Source organism: Leuciscus leuciscus (assembly GCF_965113295.1).
Source record: "Leuciscus leuciscus genome assembly, chromosome: 6".
Classification (NCBI taxonomy): Eukaryota; Metazoa; Chordata; class Actinopteri; order Cypriniformes; family Leuciscidae; genus Leuciscus; species Leuciscus leuciscus.
The window spans coordinates 45,359,019-45,380,509 of record NC_138730.1 but is presented as its reverse complement, the minus strand read 5'-3'; the positions used below and the strand labels follow the sequence as shown (position 1 = coordinate 45,380,509).

Sequence of the window (21,491 nt, the reverse complement as noted above, 5' to 3'; positions counted from 1 at the left end):
TACTCACACAAACGCTCACACTCACACACACACACACACACACACACACACACACACACTCACTCTCGCTCACTCACTCGCACACACACACACACTCTCGCTCACTCACTCGCGCACACAGACACACACTCTCGCTCACTCACTCGCACAAACGCACTCACTCGCGCACACACACACACACTCTCGCTCACTCACTCGCACACACACACACACTCTCGCTCACTCGCACACACACACACACACACTCTCGCTCACTCACTCGCGCACACAGACACACTCTCGCTCACTCACTCGCACACACACACACACTCTCGCTCACTCACTCGCGCACACAGACACACACTCTCGCTCACTCACTCGCACACACACACACACACACACACTCTCGCTCACTCACTCGCACACACACACACACACACACTCTCGCTCACTCACTCGCGCACACAGACACACACTCTCGCTCACTCACTCGCACACACACACACTCTCGCTCACTCACTCGCGCACACAGACACACACTCTCGCTCACTCACTCGCACAAACGCACTCACTCGCGCACACACACACACACTCTCGCTCACTCACTCGCACACACACACACTCTCGCTCACTCGCACACACACACACACACACTCTCGCTCACTCACTCGCGCACACAGACACACTCGCTCACTCACTCGCACACACACACACTCTCGCTCACTCACTCGCGCACACAGACACACACTCTCGCTCACTCACTCGCACACACACACACACTCTCGCTCACTCACTCGCGCACACAGACACACACTCTCGCTCACTCACTCGCACACACACACACACTCTCGCTCACTCACTCGCGCACACAGACACACACTCTCGCTCACACACACACACTCTCGCTCACTCACTCGCACACACACTCTCGCTCACTCACTCGCGCACACAGACACACACTCTCGCTCACTCACTCGCACACACACACACTCTCGCTCACTCACTCGCGCACACAGACACACACTCTCGCTCACTCACTCGCACACACACACACTCTCGCTCACTCACTCGCGCACACACTCACTCTCGCTCACTCACTCACTCGCACACACACACACACTCTCGCTCACTCACTCGCGCACACAGACACACACTCTCGCTCACTCACTCACTCGCACACACACACACACTCTCGCTCACTCACTCGCGCACACAGACACACACTCTCGCTCACTCACTCGCACAAACGCACTCACTCGCGCACACACACACACTCTCGCTCACTCACTCGCACACACACACACACTCTCGCTCACTCACTCGCGCACACAGACACACACTCTCGCTTACTCACTCACACAAACGCACTCACTCACGCACACACACATACTCTCGCTCACTCACTCGCACAAACGCACTCACTCGCGCACACACGCACACACTCTCGCTTACTCACTCGCGCACACACACACACACTCGCGCACACACTCACACTCACTCTCACACACACACTCACTCTCGCTCACTCACTCACACACACACACACACACTCACTCACTCACTCTTGACGGAACGCGTCGTGGAGGACCAAAAAAAACCGGTGATGTCGTGAAGCATCACAGACCTCTGAAGGACTATCAGTCTCAAAAATGTGCAGTAACACTGCAACGGAAGAGCCAAATCTACCCAAAAGCCCTCAGAAAAGGAAGTGACAAGACATCTACGGTCTCACCACATGTATCTGATGCTGACCTCAGCCTTAAAGGTGCAGTGTGTAATATTCAGAAGGATCTGTAGACAGAAATGCAATATCATATACATAACTATGTTTTCAGTGGTGTATAAAAACCTTACATAATGAACCGTTATGTTTTTATAACCTTATAATAAGCAGGTCTCGGTTCTCCTTACATCGACATGTTTCTACGGTGGCCCTAAACGGTCAAACGCGTTTCGTCACTATGTTGTTCTTCGTGCAAAGAAGCGAGCTAAAGTCAGCGAATAAAACACTGACACAATGATGAACAAGTAACAATAATATTCACAATAACACATCGTTTTACTGAATAATAAAGCAAACATCATTTCTTACTTTATCTTTGTAAAGAAACCTCAGTTTAACTGGCTACTCTCTGCTGTCTCAGACGACGACATCACTTCCTGTCGGCCACCGTAACTTCTGTTGGGTGTAATTCACAACCTCACCACTAGATGCGCTAAAATGTACACAATGTACACTGCACCTTTAAAATGTAATAAGTTGCTGTGTTTGTCCTGTGAATGTGTGCAGTCTATGGAGGACCTGTACAGGGTGTCATCAGGGCAGGGTCCTGAAGGAGGAGGAAAGTACTACCACCACGACTGCAGTGAGTCAATCACTCTTTTGTTGTCTTTAGTTATCAACAGAATGGCATATCAACTTCTATTTTTAAAAGTGCATAGTATGCCTAGTGTGCACCTTATGCAAATTTTCTGTATGCATAGAATACCTGTATGATATCTGCTTGAATGTGCTGCACACATCCCACAATGCATTGCACACGACTTGACCTTCAGTCTAGTGTGATTGGATTTTTAATTGAGAGATTCTTGACTTATTATTTGATAAGACTGTAAAAATGTTATATTACATTTGCAAAATAACTATTTATATCTGCGATGATAACTGGATATTACTCTCATGCAACATTGAGGTCATTTGACAACAATGTAGTGTTTGAAATATGAATTTTTGACATCTGGACCTGTTATGTTTTTTTCCATATGTTCATCTTTGTTTAGTGTGTAATGTTGCTGAGTTCTTCTCTATATCAGTGTCAGTGTTTCTGAAACGCCTCCACTGTAGTCTTGAGTTTCTTCCGGGAACGAACACGTCACAATATTCCTCATTATAATAATTAATACGCAGAATAAAGGGGCGGGGCCTGGTTGAGTTAGTTAGTAGTGTGTTAAACTGGTGGTTATGGTAAGGGCCGGGACATTTCCCAAACACACTCGAAGCGCTCGACCAATCACAACACACTGATCCAGCCGACCAATCAGAGCACAGTGTGCTTTTCAGAAGGAGGGGCTTCATAGAGACAGGAACTAAACAGAGCGTTACTGACAGACTGGGAAGAGAGGAGCCGCAACAATGGAGAATATGAGGGAAATAATCAACATTCAAGCAGGAAAACCTGTTCTAGTAGAGCCCCAAATCAAAATCAATGCGTTCTAAAAGGGCATAATATGGCCTCTTTAAAATATAATAGGCAGTACACACTATACACTGCTCAATATGCGTCTCTCTCGTATTCCATTCTGAACACAGCTATTTTTCATTTAAAACTGAAGTGTTATTGGTTTATATGTTGGATGTCTGATGTTTAGCGTGTGTGTCAGCAGTGAGTCCACAGGAGGTTGATATCCTCCTGCAGCGCAGTGAAGGTGGCGTGGACTCGGCTCTGACTTATGCCAAGTATATTGCCAAGTACATGAAGGACATCATCAGCTACGTAGACAAGAGGATCGCTCTCGGTAATGCCACACTGTTTCTGTTACTGACCTGTGGTGATTTTGGAAATGCATGTGCTTTTACTGTCATAAGCATTTCAACTTACATTTTATTCAATCTTTTTTTAATGGCTTCCAATAATAACTTGAACAGCCCATCTAGACAGACCTCTGATTATACAACCCCATTTCCAGCAAAGTAGCGACTTTTTGTAAAATGCAGTAAAATCGACAATCTTGAACCTTTTTTTGACTGACAAACATACAAAGAAAAGTTTTCCGAGTGACACCGTGGTAAACTCTAGGGGTGGAACGGTACATGTATTTGTATTGAACCAAAACGGTACGGGCGTCACGGTTCGGTGCATACATTTACACGGAGAATACACGGTATAAAAATAAATAAAACTCGCGTGCAAATTAATTAATGTAATGCGGAACTACTGTTAGATACGCGGGTTCTTTAGGGACACCTAATCTGTAGCCCCGCCTTAGCTCTGAAGCAGGCTGCGATGTCAAGATTGCAATGCTGGAATATGTTGAGTGTGAGAGAGAGAGAGAGAGAGAGGCGCGGGCGCGATCGAAAAGTAGCAAAGTGTTTACTTATATTTGTGAGTGTGAAGCGCGGGCGCGATCGAACAGTGGAAACATAAAAACATACTCCGTCATTTTGTTTATACAGGACATCATTAAAACTGCAAAGTGTTTAAGTTACTGCTAATTAAAATTTTAAGGAAAACAAATATATTAATCTGAAATGTAGCAAATTAATTTTCAATTGATTCAGGTACAATTACCAAACATATCTCAAGGTCTTTTTTGTCTTTTTATTAATTTAATTAATAAACTAATTATATAAAACTATTGTCAGTGAACTACAAATAAACTGGTTCTATGCCTTTACTTTATTAATAAAACTTATTTAAAAAATACAAGGCTTAAGTAATTTATTTTCCTTTGGTGGTCCAGCCTGAGACATGCTCAAGCCTTCTGCATTTCTGTTTTGCTTTTCCCTCCATTGTACCGAACTCGTACCGAACCGTGATGTCTGAACCGAGGTATGAACCGAACCGTGACTTCTGTGTACCGTTTCACCCCTAGTAAACACGCCTCTGTCCCAACCTTTTTTGGAGTGTGTAGCAGCCATCATAACTTGTTTATATTTACAAAATAAAATTAAGTTGGTCAGTAAAAACAACGGAAATATTTTCTTTGTTCATTAGTCAGTGAAATAAAGGTTCAAGAGAATTAACAAATCACAGATTCTTGATTTTATTGCATTTTACAAAATGTCCAAACTATTCTGGAAATGGGTTGTAAATGCATTTTAAAAATATATCCAGTTGAACTTTGAGTCGTATTATGTTTTTCATAACTCCTTTTCTCTGTGTTTCTGTTGCAGAGAACGAGTTTTCTAAAGGTCTTCAGAGACTCTACCAGTCCTGCAAACAAAATATCATACAGGTACATCAGTTCAGCTTCCCTTGTGTTTGTTTGGTTGTGTTTCTGCAAGTTGAAATGACACCAGTGATGCTAATGCTGTACAAATGTAAAAGATTACTCAAACACTGAAATATTTAAAAGAATCTTGAAAAGACACCATAAAACTTGCATAAAAATATGTTTAAGAGGTCAATGCATTTTCAGATTTTTGTGTTATGTTTCTGGAGGTTAGCTTATGACATTAGCAATGTTTTTTGCTACATAAAAAGTTTAAAATTTGTAAAATTAAAATTTTTCATTCACTGTTTCAAGAGGTTACATCTTCCAGAAACGCAGATAAATGCCCAATGTCATGATTTGCAAAACATAATCGCACAATATCCACGTAATCACTATATATATATATATACTGTTTATAGGTATTGCATCATATATTCAACTTGACTAGCCTTTCTTTACGCATTATATTAATGTTCAACCCAAGATTTGCAGCACTCAATGACACATTTGGTCTCTTAATAGCGTTAAACACTGACTTCACTTTTATTACAAACACACTTAGAGATTATAAATAAATGTATTTACCGGCGTTGTCTCCAAGGACTAAATTCTTGGCAGTGTCGTAGATTTCAACGCAAAATATTTATAAAGCATAATCCAATCCAACTTTATTTGTTAAGCACTTTAAAACAACCAAAGTTGACCAAAGTGCTGTACAGGAAAATTACGCAAAAATTACATATAAAATACAACAATAAAATTAAACGACATAAACACGAGTACAAATAATAGCCACGCAATAAAAGCAATCAAAATAAGAAATTAAATAAGGTAAATAAAGTCGACATCTCACTAGGTGTCAAAGGCCACAGAGAAAAAATGGGTTTTAAAAACAGACAGAGAAGAGGCTTGCTTAACGTGCAGAGGCAGATCATTCCATAGATTAGGAGCAGACACAGCAAAGGCACGGTCCCCTTAGTTTTAGGCACACTCAGGAGCAGCTGATCATCTGACCTGAGAGAGTGGACGGCTGTATAAGAATGTAGAAGGTATGGCGGGGCAAGACCATTCAGGGATTTAAAAGCAAATAACAGAGTTTTAAAATGGATCCTAAATTGAATAGGCAGCCAGTGAAGTGAGGCTAGAATAGGGGAAATGTGCTCACTTTTACGTGTGCCAGTTAAAAGACGTGCAGCTGCATTCTGTACCATCTGGAGACGGGTGATGGAGGACCCACTAACCCCCACATGCAGTGCATTACAGTAATCCAGCCGAGGCGTGGATTACAGTCTCAAAATGCTGTCTTGACAGAATTGGCTTTCATAAATAATCAAGAAAGCAGCCTGATGTGAAATGACACCAACAATCAAAAGCTTTGTCATTAATTTGAGGGGGGAGTTTAGACTTTTTTTTTTATTACATTTATCTCGCCTAAATGTATGCTCACTCATCGCATTTTTACAATGGGGTAATTTTGTTCTTAAGAATTTACACAACACAAGGAAGCTTGATTTCAATCTTTGAATTAAATTGAAAAAAGTAGCACAAATAAATACAATAGAATAAAGATACCAATAAAGAGAAATAAAGAGAGAAGTTTTTGCTTAGGTCTAACACTAGTAATCAGAAATACAGAGACTGAATAAAGTAATCAAATGTAAAATAACACAGGGTAGTATTTTAGTCCTGACTAAATTAAATACAAAGGCTATTAATCCTGATTCCTTCAAATGAAAGCTATGTTTTGTTGTTTGACAACCAAATGAATGACAGACACTGTCCCTGTAAGAGCTAGTGCACGGATCCTGTGTTCATTATACGGTCACGTGCGATTTATGCTTAAGACATAACCGACTGTGTTTAGAGGATACTCACCAAGACCGAAATTGACATCATTTTCGCATTGTTTTTGACTGTTAAAGCGATATAATCCACGAAAAATAACTTTGGTTACCCGCGAGCTGTGTGTGAGGCGGCTTTACTCTATGTATGTGTGCAGAGAATGCTTAAACTGGTAAGACTTAAAAAGACGTGCAAATGGTTAACTTTAGATACTCATGATGCAATGCTGGCCCGATCATGCAAGTGACAACTCCGTCTATCCCGACTCCCGAAACGCGAGAGTGTATTATCGCCTGCAGCTCTTACGAGCTGTTAGAAGACGCAGCACCGCTGGATCACTCGCGCTGTTTGAGAAATTGCGTCTCGCAGACAGTTTTAAAATGACTGATTTGATTTTATAATCTGTGTGGATTAATTTACTAATACAACCTACAGGCTAAAGTGAATCAATGTTTGCGGGAATTTCCCGCATTATAAGTGGGAGACCTGCGGGAATTATTAAAATTATGCGCAATACCCGCAATCCCGCGCCGAAATTCAAGCCCTGATTTTTAACTGGGGAGTTATCTTTGTATTTATTTTAGAGTAACGTCTTATACTATATATTTGTAAATGTCAAGGACCTTTTGCATCATTTTCCATCTACTGACCCCTTTAGAAGACATCTATACAACTTCTAACAGTATAATCCAAGAACACTGGATATATCGTACAAGTTGTTCATGATAATTTAATGGTGTTTTAGTCATTTTTGGACCTTGTCAGCCCTATTTACTGTTGACTTTGTTTGATAAAAAAAAAGGGCATGAATATCCTGGGGAAAAAAACAAGTCCTGACCTGTGTTCAACAGATAATGAAAAATCAGTGTTTCAATCCTGTTCATTTTTATTTAAATACAGAATTATCATTATCATATCAATTATTCCTGTAATTAATATCGAATCTGTTTTTGTTATGTCATATGCTCACTGTATATAGAGTAATGGAGGTTTCTCAGTCTTGTCTCTCTCTCTCTCTCTCTCTCTCTCAGGAACACATGCCGCTGTTGTCTATCTTCTCTCTGGCTCTCGAGCAGGACTCAGAGCAGAGCTGTGGTTTACAGCAGGCCACAAACAACGTTTACACACACTCGTTTCTACAGGTATCACACCTGCCCCGGCAACACACACTACTGCGAGAGGACAGAGTGAAAGTATTTTTACTCATGTGGTGAAACGGACGATTGTCTGCGTCACATTTCAGTCCTAAATAAAAATGTTTTATATTTTGAAAAATAATTATAAACTGTTTTTATACAGTATAATACAGTAAATATCGTATATACATATTAATAATATATTATATTTAAATTATAATTTTTGGATCATTAGGACGCATTTTTTGTGTGCGCATTATTTCCCAAATTATATTTTAATTTCTCATTTCTAATTAGTTTCTTTTGAGTTTTGCGTGATGTAAATGTGTTCATGGCAGGTTTTGGGAGATTTACCCTAAGTAGGTCTAAAATAAATAAATTAATTAAACCTGTAAAGAAACAAAACCTTTCTCTCTCTCTCTCTCTCTCTCTCTCTCTCTCTCTCTCATCCAGCCCATGACCCAGCGCAGACAGGAACATGAGAAGAAGCGCAGAGACATTAAAGAGCAGTGGCAGAGAGCCAAGAGGAAACTGGTATAGACTCAGTCCACCCTGAACTAACTATATACCTCAACTAAACCCTGCTTACACAAAAATATACAGGTTAATTATGAGTATTTGTGTTGATTAGGCCGATGCCGATAGTAACCTCCGCAAGGCACGTCATCTGTACATGGGCCGCTGTGAGGAGTACGAGAGAGCTCGGACGGTAGCCAATAAGGTTGAAGAGGAACAAAGTGGAACCACTAAAGCTTTGGACAAGAAGAGACGACTTGAAGAGGAAGCGCGCAACAAGGTCAGCGAGCTCGAACAGGAAACATGAGCTAATGTCACACATTTTGTTTTAGGGCAGTGTGACTGTGCTTGTGTCACTTGCAGGAAACCAACATTTTCTCTGCAATCTTGTAACATTTTCTTGCACAAAATCAAATGAAGCCAATAGACGAGTCTATTTTAGGATCATAGCCCTAATTATTATTTTTTTATAATGCAAAAAGCTTCATATTTTTTTTGTATAAACAAAGTGACATAATTTTGTTGTTGTATAGTATTGATTCATTGTTGTAGCATTTGTGGATTGCCTTTAATTTATGTTTTAACTTATTTATTTAAAATGAAAAAAATTTATCTAAAATCTAAAAATGATTAGAATCACCACTAGAAAAACCACCAGACTAATGAGAACTATCAAAACTTCTTCAGTAAGCATCAGTGTTTCCCACACATAGACTAACTCATGGCGGTGCGCCACAGAATCAACACCGGCCGCCACATATTGCGTTTCGTTATTAATTATAATTTTTTTTACACTATTTAAAACATGCAGCGTATTCATTCAGCTGCATTTCCTTCCCCTGCTCTCCCTCCGTCTCTGCGTCTCTCTCACACACACACACACACACACACACACACACACAGCCCCTCCCCTCCGTGCGTCTGTTGCCATGAAAACGAGATCATCCGAGATCAAAAAATATTTTATATTCTGAATACAATGTTGCCAGTGTGTTAATGTTGGAGTCCCGACCCTTAGCAAACAAGCGATTGCGCCTTCTTTAGGAAGTTAACTAACGTTAGTCGTAAGTTTGCGGTAAAACACAGTTGGGTTGTCGAGGTCAAAACACTATATAAGCTGTTATGTCATTTTTAGGATGTTAAATGTGTGGATTATGTGAAGGTGTGAAGCATTTTTGATTAGTATTTAATTAATATTAATTAATGTGTATTAATAATAATAATAATAATGAGACTACAGTCACAATAATAAATGTGACTGTGTATCGAATTATTAACGAATGAATTATTTTGAACCACACACCCAAGCTAGAGGAAGTACTAAGTCTGTGTGTGTGCGCGCGTGTGTGTCTGTGTGTGTGTGTGTCCACAGGCGGAGGAGGCCGAGGCGACGTATCGCACCTGTATCGCAGACGCCACGACTCAACAGCAGGAGCTGGAGGACATGAAGGTGAACGTGCTCAAACAGATCCAAGAGCTCATCAGACAGACCGACCAGATCCTGCGAGCGGTGAGAGATTTACATGACAAGAACATTTTATCGTAATGCAAAAAAAACTTAAAGTGACATAAGTGAAATTGTTCCCAAAAACAGTATGCCAGTGCTATCACAGACTTACAGCCAAAGTATACTTCAGTTGTCTAGTCATATATTTGTGAAAAACATCAGTTTGCCATCAGTTGTCAGAAGATGAATGCGATATCTTTGTCCCATGACTGCAGTCAGCGCTCTTCAATGCATCGATCTCTATGAAGTGAAACTTCAGCTTCATCATTACCCAGGAGATTACCTAGTGTTGATAGTCACTTGAGCCTTGTGAAGTGGCACTCAAAGTCAGCATATATTTGGAAAGCCTCTTGTCTAGTCAGATTCGAGAATCGGAACTAACTGTTATAAAAATAATAATAGCCCAGCAAGCTTATTTACATAGCAAAATAATAAGATAATATGGCGATAATATCATATATCGTGACATTGAACCGTCCGCGTGCAGACAATTTTTTGTGATGAGATGGTGTACGTGCAACAGCACATGCTCAAGGTGAATGTTGGGACAGAAGAGTCCACTAGGTGGCGATAAGCACAGTTGTGATGTACTGTAGTCGAAGAGGAGTGTGTAAAAAATGATACATAACCATGAGCAAAGCAGCATATCCTACACCATCGTTATGTTTTGGTTCTTGTTCTAAACTGTGCATGCAATGGCAGATCCACTACATTTCTTTTTCTGTCCTTCCGAGCAAATCTCCTGTAAATGACACGACTCAGTTCTGACCTCTGTAGTAGAAAAAGCATGTGTCGACTGTGTCAATCCGCACTTGAGTATACTTTGAAAGCTGTGCGGATGCGAAAATTTAAAATACAGAGGCCTTTAACCCCCTGAGGTCGGCTGTATCGCCGGCGATACCAGCTCGCTTTTTTTTTATTAGTGTAAAAGAAACTCATAAATACTCTGTTGACTTTGATTTTCCATAGGAGTTTCATACATCAATCGATTCTGTTAAATGTGTATTATTTTTGTGTATACTCACAATAAAAACAAAGTGTTGTGCTTTTTGCCAAATAAAGAAAAATAAACACGAAGCGAGTTCTGCCTTCTCTCTGCCAGTGAAGTCCATTCTGAAACGCGTCCGAAAATTAACAATAACTCAGCGAATACTCAGTCAAACAGACATACAGACAGACAGGCATGAAGCTTGAATTCTCTTCTTTTAAATGAAGTCATTTATATAAAAAAACAATTATTCTCATCTTGTGAAATCTGTATTAAAAGAGAGCGATTCCAGTCGAGCTCATCTCATCTCATTACGTTATAATCGGCCCCGCCCACGGAGAGCGCGCGCTATTCAAACGCAAATGGCTGAGGCAATCCTGTGAACGCCCCCATCAGCTCGAGAAAACACACACGTTTATTTAGATCATTGTTTACACCGTCTTGCAGCGCTGTGAGGAATAATACTAATCGAAAATGTCCCTCAGAAGTGCGGGTATATCGAGGAGCGAGCTGAGGAATACAAGTAAGTTTTTTCCTTCTCACGTGAATTTCTTCACGTGGGTTTCTGTTTATGAATGAATAAACGGCAGAGATGCGCGCTGTTTACCACAGCTGGCAAAGACAGTTTCAATTTAAATCGCGTGTGTGAATGAATGATGATGTTTTAGCAAACTGCATTGCTATACTGAGATAAGTAAACATCGACTGAATGTTGAAATAAAATGTAGGCTATTTGTATAAGCAACGTATTAAACTGCAAATTAACAATATGCCCTAATATTTCATGAAAACAACGTTACAGTCAGACGAAATATGAAAGACAACATTTTGTTTAGTAGATTTGGGTACAGTTTTTACTGTAGAATATACTGCCACATCAAATAAGCTTTTGTTTAGCCATTTCTATATATAAAATACGATTTTTGTCAAAAATAAAGTCATCAACTAAGATGTTAGCTGTTCCAATGTTGGTTATATTCAAACTAATGAATACATAGATAAAATGTAGGGCCTATAATCATTTTTTTTTTACAAAGAAAGAGTACACTTGAAATATTGTTGAAATTGTAATTATTGTTGTAATTGTAACCATTTTAATAAAATAGCAAAACATATTTACAAGATAGATGTAAGCAAAATCTTAAATGGTCAATATAAGTCTTCTTCTAAATATATCTTTTGTCCTTTCATTGTGGCTCAGTCAGTGTCACACCTGAGTGAATGGCTCATCATTATGCAGAGTGGGTGTATTCTAAGGTGTAAACCACTCCTCGTTCACGCCCCCTCGCATATTGGCTTTCCAAGCAAAACCTGTTTTACATCAATTTAAATCAATGTATGGTTTTATGTGAACGATAAAGCAAGACTATTTTCACATAATTTTGAAGAAAAAACTATAGGCGACGACATCCATAAGTCAAAAGTCTTATTGCCACATATTTAGTATGTGTTTTGTGGTCTTATTTCAAAAATTTTAATTTTTAGTTTTTTCGATAACCACGCATAAACATTATTCTCTCAAAAATGAAAACATGTACATACATGTGGCTCACATATTATTGTAGTCCTGTTTGTGCTATATAGAGTGAATTTACACCTTTGCCATTAATATGTTTATAAGCAACTGAAAAAAGCACAAATGTCAGGGCATGTCAGAACACCCCCAGGGCCCAAAAAAAACGCTCAGACTCCAGAGGGTTAACCCCTTAAGTGCCCCCCCCCCCCCCTCTTTCTTTTTTTATAGACATGAAAATGCACATTCTGAACTTAAAGGTGAACTTTAAGCCGGCCGCTGCGTCAGGAAGTCTCGCGTGATATCAGGTCTCGCGATGTAAACAATTGCTTTACGGCCAAAAGAAATCTGCTAAACTGCTGTCATTATTGCGCTCCCTCACGCTGTCCGAACCCGAATGAAGAAGACGTTTTAAAGAACGTCCCATCTGCTTTGATGTCGTTGATCTATAGCCTCTGGTGTCTGAGAATCACCAACGAGTTTTTACGACAGTGTTGTCAAATATCTATTCCGAAGCTGTGGGGGGAGCTCTAGAGAGAAACCTGCGAGCAAAAAGCGAGAATACAGCGAAGAAGTCCCGAAGCTACTGAGTGCTGCTTTAAATGGTTGTAATTCAAGAATGCTTTGGAATATAGATGATTTTTGTAGAAGTGGAATAAATTAAGAAAGTGAAACAGAAAAAAAGTTCTAGAAGTTTGAGTTTATGAAAATGTACAATGTAAAAAAAAATATTATTCATGTTTTATATCAAATAAAAAAATGAAAAACATGTTGGACTCTAAAACTGCAAAAAAAATCAAAGCCAAAAATCTGAAAAAGTTGTGTTTCAAAGTTTAGGTTGATATCTCAAAAAATGAGCTTTCAGTGAGATTTAGTTTGGGCGCAGTACCACACTCTTTAGCCCCGTTCACACTGCCAGCGATTTTGTCGCTGTATGTCGCTAGTCTCTGTACTGTGAAGTCGCTTGTGGGCGTTCATAGTGCTGTCGCTCTAATATGACTGGTAGACTGCACATCTGGCCATATCTATACAAAATACCATCTCAAGTGATATATACAACTATATCATTTTAATTTGACTAGGATTTAGGCTCAAAAGAAACAGTATGCTGTTGGGAGAGTGTTTTTATATTACCACAGCAGTGTTCAGTGGATTAAATCATTTAGCCTACTGGATTAACGATCGATCAATCAACAGATTAACTCATACTGTCATAAATTACTAAAACGTCATTCGAATTTGACAAATAATCAATTTTCTTGTCCCTAATAGTCAACATAATGCAGGGGAAACTGTAAAATGATCTGCAGCAGTGCTAAACTTGCATCATAATTACAACACTCGAACTAAATGTGTGAATTAAACTCACTGAGATTGTCGACAGTTTCTTTTCCATGCATCATTTTATTATATCCATGTATGTGGTTACAGTCAAATCATATAAAACAGTGAAATCGCCCTCGAACTCTTCTGTCTTGCCTGCACTCGAGACGGTGACTTGAGCTGAGCTCCTCTGAAACTCTTCTTTCCTATTGGTTGTCGCTCGCGAAAATCGCTTCTCATTTGCATAAAGTTTAAATTTCTGAACTTTTGTTGCGCGTCTCGTGTCGCTTGACACGCCCACATTCTGTCGCCAACGGTCACTGTCGCTCTTGTCGCCGGAAGTCGCCAGCGCTCCATTGAAATGAATGGGATCATGTCGCTTTGTCGCTGCGTGTCACTGGCAGTGTGAACGGGGCTTTTCACTAGGAGACAACCAGACTCCATTACTGCCCATATAAGGGCGCCTCCATTTCCATATGTGGTTTGAGTGATCTGAACCATTATTTCCACAATTTTCATACAATTTATGAAGTAGACATTCTATTCAGAAGATACTCTAAAAAATCTGGTCGTATAAAATTTTAAATATACTGTATTTGGGACACACATCCTGATCCTGCCTTCTTTTAAAGACACTGGTGTGTGTAAAGGGATGATGTGTGCTCATGGTTTTCCTTTTAAAGCTTGATTCAAGTGGTCAGAACGATTTTGTGTTTTTTCTCTCAGCTTTTGTGTTTAATGCGTCCTCTTCCTCTCTGTCCAGTGCACCATCTCGTACTATCAGACGATGCATGTTCAGACGGCAGCGCTGCCGGTGCATTTCCAGACGCTCTGTGAGAGCTGTAAGCTGTATGATCCGGGTCAGCAGTACGCTTCGTACGTCAAGAACCTGCAGCTCCGCACAGACCTGCCCATACAGTACCAGTTTGAGCCGTACTCTGCGTCCAGCCACCAGTAAGAGCAATCCCTGTCACAGCACATCATTGATTATGTTCAGAATGGGATGTTGGCTTACTGTAATCATGTTTTGTGGTAAAGTAGGCAACGTGCATGTTTCTTACAGCTGTCACATGACCTCACTTGGTAACACTTTACAATAAGGTCTCATTTGTTAACATTAGTTAATGTGTTAATAACATCAACTAACAATGAGCAATACATTTGTTACAGTATTTATCATCTTAGTTAATCTTTTGTCAATTAATACAGTTGTTTGCTGTTTGTTCATGTTAGTTAACAGTGCATTAACTAATGTTAACAAATATAACCTTAGATTTCATGGTTGGCAATTGAAAATGAAATTAAGACAGTCATAAATATAAGTATTGTAAATTTACAATTGTACTGTAAAATAAAGTTTTTTTTATTTTTTTTAAATGCACAATTTATTTACTTTACTGTGAAATATTAAAATAGTAATATTTCTTATTTTTCATATTTTTATTTAGTAATTATTATTATTATTGGTAACACTTTACAATAAGGTCTCATTTGTTAACATTAGTTAACTACATTAACTAACATGAACAAATATATGAATAATATATTTTTACAGCATTTATTAATAAATGTTAATCTCAGCATTTACTAATACATATTTTTTATGTATAATATAATATATTTTTACAGCATTTATTAACCTTTGTTAATGTTAGTTTATTAACATGTTAGTTCACAGTGCATTAACTAATGTTAACATGCAACTTTTGATCTTAAATATGTATTAGCAAATGCTGAGATTAACATTTATTAATCAATGCTGTAGAAGTATTGTTCATTGTTAGTTCATGTTAACTAATGTAAACAAATGAAACCTTATTGTAAAGTGTTACTTTATTATTTTATAGTCATATATTTATATGTAATCACAAAATATTTGGCAAAATTGTGAATTTCAGTCAATTTTTATCAGAAGAATTACAATACGATATTTTCCTCAGATCGTGCGGCCCTGGTTAATATTACTTCCAGATCAGTTGTGCATTGAGCACGAATGCTTGAAATGTTGCCGTAACATTCTGTATGTTATTAAGAATGTGTTACAATAAGGAAATGATGCAATAATTTTTATCCCAATCAGGCATGTTCGAACCCGGAACAACAGCTCTGAGGCTCCGCCCACCCCAGAGGAGGCGGGATTTGGAGAAGGGGCCGTGGTTAAACAAAGACGAGGTCAAGGTCAGTTTTACACACAATAAATGATCCGAAATCATTTTTTAGGGGCCGTACACACAACAAATCTTGGTAACACTTTATTTTACAGTGTCCTTGTTACATATGTTACATGCACTCACCATAATAATAATAGTAAAATATGCATAATTACATGCAACTAATGCTCAACCAAACCCTAATCCTACCCTAACCCTATAGTAAGTACATGTAGTTGCTTAATATTACTCAGTACTTAAATATATAATTACACTGTAACAATGACACCTTAAAATAAAGTGTCAGCCATATCTTCTTACCTTCTTATCAGTGTAACAGAAGAGATTGCTGTCGGTGTGATCACCCCTTCAGGCTGTGTTTATCACAATATTTATGGTAGTTGATGTGTAATTTTAAAACGAATAGAGTGATTATGTGGACATATGTGTTGTGATTTGTCATTGCAGGTAGAGACCATCATCAAGCTCATAAGTCCTGGCCGTCCACACTGAGTGACACTGACAGTGTTGGTCCGGGAAGTGGACTGGGCTCCCCGACCTCCAGCACTGGTAAGAGACAAAACCAGATCAGTCTATTGTTTTATTGACCTTTCAGCATTATTACAGATCCTTAAAGACGATTGCCATTTACATGCTGAATTATTTTGCTCAAACAGTGAAACATCTGTATTATATAGACCAACAACTCAAGAACAATCTACACAAAAAATAGACAAATATTTAAAATATACACAATTATTTAGGATTTACATATAAAGCAAATTGGTGACCTCTGATATCTCTCAGTTCAACACCTCGGCGGGGTTTACAGTAATAAAATAAAAACTTTTTTATGAACCATAATATTGTATGTTGTTTTGGTCTCAGGTGACATCTCAAAACCTTCAAGGCCAGTTTCTGCAGCCACCTTGTCGTCCAATGAGGATTTAGAGGAGAGGGACGGCACCATGACCCCATTTGAACAAAGTGAGTGACAGATTACAGTTCAAGGAAACATTAAACATAAATACCCAGAGGAACTTTTTTATTGCCACAGACTTGGATGTCTTTGCAAATCTGAGCACAATTGAAACAATCTCTTCTGAAATTCTGGAGGAAACACATGTTGAGATTACTGGGGTCTTTTTCTACGGAGAAACATCTGAGAAGCAGGAGACTTGAGCCAAAGTCTCAATTTGCTCTCAGTTTAAGACAGGACACTACAAACAAAACCAATGTTTTTCATGCACTGGCCAATTTTGAGATTTTCGGCTATTTTGCTTCTATAACGTGGAAAGAATCCATCCAAAGTGCACATTTAAGTGTTTATTTTATTACACTTTACCTATTTGCACCCACAGATTTCAAATGCAATATATATATATATATACACATGTGTTTTGGTCACAATTTGGTTCGGGGAACACATATTCACTATTAGCTACGGCTTTTTCCTCAATAAACTCCTAATTTACTGCTTATTAATAGTTAATAAGGTAGTTGTTGTAGTGGTTGAGTTTAGTTATTGGGTATGATTAAGGGATGTAGAATATGTTCATGCAGAATAAGCCATTAATATGTGCTTTATAAGTACTGATAATCAGCCGATATGCTAGTAATATGCAAGCTAATAAGTTTATAGTGAGAAGTGGACCCCAAACTTGTGTTCCCTAAGTTTAAGGTTTGTTCTTATATCATTCAACTGATGTATTTAACATTTTATTCCTAAAAACATGTTGAAAATGTTTTGTTTTTTTCTGGCTGTTGACAGTAATTTCTGATTGATAAAAGGAGTGATAAAAAGATAAATTCAAAATCCCCCAGTAAACACCTTTAACTCTTATACTGTCTGTCAATCAACAAAATGAAACTAAAACTTTGAACCTGGCTTTATCAAATGCTCAGATTTATGTCCTGGAAATATATGCAAATTAGTGCAATTTTAATTAGATAATGACTCATTTGCTTATTTAAACAACAATCAAGAAATTGTATAAGTTTATGTTTAAAGAAAAAGTCCTGTGATAAACTATCAACTGGGAAAGTGATATCTATCATTCATCTGTAGTGTCCTGCCTTAAACTCATTGCTGTCCAGGAGAAACAATAAAGATATTGAAGAAATCTTGTTTAGTCGATCTAGTCCAGTGTAGTGTGTAGTCATGATGAGTGTGTCTGGATGTTTGTTGTGTTTTAGGTATAAATGGGATTGAACAGGAAAGCGTGGTGCCCACTGGACCATTCAAAAATGTGGGATTGTCCAAAGCTGCAAAAACCCATCGGCTGCGCAAACTGCGCACGCCATCAAAGTGCAGAGAATGTGACAGCTACGTTTATTTCCAGGGCGCAGAATGTGAGGAGGTGAGACTGACCAATGCATTTAACACAAAACTGTAGATCTATAATACCTGCACATCAACTGTATAAAACACCATTATATATATATATATACAGACCCTTTCCAAAAAATTTGAATATCATGGAAAGGTTTATTTATTTCCATAATTCTATTCAAAATGTTCAACTTCCATAGATTATAGATTCAGGGCCCACAACTTAAACGATTAAATATATATATATAAATCCTTAGCATTGAGCCCAGTAGAGTGCAAATTGTTTTAAAGCAGCTTCACAGTAATACCCAGTAAACAGACAGTGTTGCGAAATTCAGTTATGAAACAACTTCATTTTCAGCTGTAAAGCAGCTCTACAGAAGACAATATTGTCCTTATTCAGCTCAATTCAGTTCTCGTTTTATTCTCATCTGATGTCATCTGTGTGTGTCAGTGTTTCCTGGCGTGCCATAAGAAGTGTCTGGAGTCTCTGGCCATCCAGTGTGGTCATAAGAAGCTCCAGGGTCGCCTGCAGCTCTTCGGACGGGACTTCTCTCAGGTCCTGCAGGGCGATGTCGAGGGCGTTCCCTTCATCATCAAGAAGTGCATCACAGAGATCGAGAGGAGAGCACTCAAAATGAAGGTGCGAGAGGAAAGCTGTATTTTCCCTTTTTCTGCCTTTATTTCTATCGGATTGGTTTGAATGTTTACCAGCATTAAATGCATTATAAATGTTCACTGATGAGCCAAAACATTGACGTTGAAGCGAATATCGTTGATCATCTCCCATTCACAAGCCAATTTGACCGAAAACGAAAATACGGTCAATCTTAAAAGTGGCGTTTCCATCCTAATTATGCTTTTAAACGAAAGTTCGCCTCGGGTAGATTAACAAAAAGACCCTAGATTGCATTTTGGCGAGAGTTACGCTTTAATGCATGTAAATATCAGTCGTCACTCTATATCTCCCAATGTCTTAGTCAGATGATATTTAAATGCTTAGTTTTATGATCAAAGCTCTGCGTTCTTAAAGCATATAATGCAATGACATACAATGATTGAGAGATGAACAAATAAACCTTCCTCAAAAGCCTGATGATCATATTTGAGACTCACATTTTAACATGATATTTCTAATAAATGATGTATGGATAATCAAGTAAACCAAAGTTGCTTCAGTCCAGCAAGTGTTCATCTTAAAAACATTACTGACAATATCAACGTTTTTACGTCTACTCTATTAAATCATTAAAGATTTCACAGAAAAAAATACACATGAACCACGAGCTGAAGGTGGACGTTTTTACAATTATATTTAAAGGCTTTTACTTGCTAAAAAGTATGAACTGTCAATCAGACGACAGAAGGACTGTAGTAGATTGAGTGCAATAGGTTTTATACCAAAGTTTCGATCATGCTGATCATTTAGAGGTCTTGGATATTGTCATCAGAGATGACACAGTAGGCTTGACAGGGTTAATGCTTTCTTTGCTCCTCTTCAGGGAATCTATCGTGTGAACGGCGTGAAGACCCGTGTGGAAAAGTTGTGCCAGGCGTTTGAGAACGGCAAAGAGCTGGTGGAGCTCTCGCAGGCGTCTCCACATGACATCAGCAACGTGTTAAAGCTCTACCTGAGACAGGTGAGTCACCTGACACGGGTCAACACAAATACAAGATCACACTTCCATACTAAGAGTGTTTATTGGAAAGACGTTTCCTGTTCGTTTTGCACTGATTTGTGAGCGAAAATTATCATCTATAGCATCATATGTGCTGAATGAAATCCACCAATACTTGCTTCTTATTCATGTTTGGGGCTCTGATTCCAATAATAGTGCATATTTTCCTCTTTAAAAAAATGTAAAGATACTTTAAATGGTAGCAAGTCACTGTTAATGAGTGAGTCATTGAGTTTCAATTGATTCAATTCAAGAACTAAGCTTAATGAGTGAGTCATTGAATCATTCATTCAACCGATTCGTTCATTCAGTTATGAAACACCGCCGTGTTTCGCTCAGAGACACTTTGTTCAGAACTATCTTTGCTGGTGGAATTGAACAAAAACAGGCAATTTTGTGTCTAAAATGCAAGTCACTTAATATTAACTTCTTGTTTATTGAACTGTTGTATAAAATCATTTTAGCTTATATTTGGAGAAAAAACAGCACTCTTCGTGGTATATTGATTAACTATATTAAATTATATGAATATAAAAGACACTTTATGGATATTTTTGCCCCCTTTTCTTTCATTCTGAGGGCATTATAATTGTATTTAAATGGACTAAATCACGTAGTGTATGCGTGCGGTCTCTAGATGTGTTTTTGTAAAGTGAGGGACATACTCGATAATGTCAGATCGTACATCGTTAAAACAACAATTACTATATTATTTTAGACGATATATTCACACACCGCTAATATAAATATATATATATATTAGGGCTGGGGGAATTAACGCGTTAATCTTTGCGATTAATTTGAAATGTTTAACGCGTTAAAAAAAAATAACGCAATTGACGCAGCACTTTTTTTTTTTGCCTCGTTTTAATGATTTCCTGTTGCGTCTGCTATTAAAAAGGCCGAAATATGCCGTCCCGCCCCTCCATGTTCGGCGGTCAGGTTTCATTCTCGGGCAGCTTTCATGAGCGGGTCTTTTCCGCTCGGTATGTGCGTCGCGCTCTGTGCTCCGCGCGCACGCGCGCGTGAGTGTGTGTGTGTGTGTGTGTCGGTCGGTCGGCGCGCTCTGTCGTTAATGGCCCAGCAGCGGCGAGCTCTCCGTTCCGTGTGTGTGTGTGTGTGTGTGTGTGTGTGTGTGTGTGTGTGTGTGTGTGTGTGTGTGTCGGCGGCTCTGTCGTTAACGGCCCAAAGGCTTCAATCATGTACTAAGCACTGGAAAAGTAAAGTCCACTCAAGTAACGTGAAATTTCTCTGTTGACTTCTGTTTGCTGAGCTGGTATAGCCATGCTGGGCAACAATGGTAAAATGACCTGCTCTGATCACATGCTCTGGTAATAATAGCTTTGTAGGACTATATTTTGTTTTAATAATTAATAAAATAATAATAATAATAATAATCTGTTAAATTGATTATGTTGATTGATTATTGAAAAAGAATAATATATTGATATATTGATGTTTAATATTTTAATATAGGGCTATTTTCTGTTCCCTTTTTTTCCTGTGTTGTTTAATTAGGTGATTCTAAGTTTAAATATTGATGATTACAAGCTTGGGGGAAGCGCAATTAATTGCAATTAATTACAGAAAT

The 21,491-nt window shown here is 38.6% G+C and overlaps 1 protein-coding gene across 3 annotated transcripts in view; it reads left to right on the top strand.

The window, feature by feature from the left end:
• Positions 1–21,491, top strand: part of arhgap45a (Rho GTPase activating protein 45a) — a 47,474-nt gene that overhangs the window by 20,416 nt on the left and 5,567 nt on the right. For all 3 annotated transcript variants that reach the window (XM_082172982.1, XM_082172981.1, XM_082172983.1), the window contains 14 exons: positions 2,270–2,345; positions 3,364–3,495; positions 4,874–4,935; positions 7,788–7,898; positions 8,346–8,426; positions 8,524–8,688; positions 9,781–9,918; positions 14,503–14,693; positions 15,820–15,917; positions 16,358–16,459; positions 16,778–16,876; positions 18,086–18,249; positions 18,676–18,864; positions 19,724–19,861. In XM_082172982.1, the coding sequence (XP_082029108.1) occupies positions 2,270–2,345; positions 3,364–3,495; positions 4,874–4,935; positions 7,788–7,898; positions 8,346–8,426; positions 8,524–8,688; positions 9,781–9,918; positions 14,503–14,693; positions 15,820–15,917; positions 16,358–16,459; positions 16,778–16,876; positions 18,086–18,249; positions 18,676–18,864; positions 19,724–19,861 (1,746 nt within the window). The remainder of the gene's footprint in view (positions 1–2,269; positions 2,346–3,363; positions 3,496–4,873; positions 4,936–7,787; positions 7,899–8,345; positions 8,427–8,523; positions 8,689–9,780; positions 9,919–14,502; positions 14,694–15,819; positions 15,918–16,357; positions 16,460–16,777; positions 16,877–18,085; positions 18,250–18,675; positions 18,865–19,723; positions 19,862–21,491) is intronic.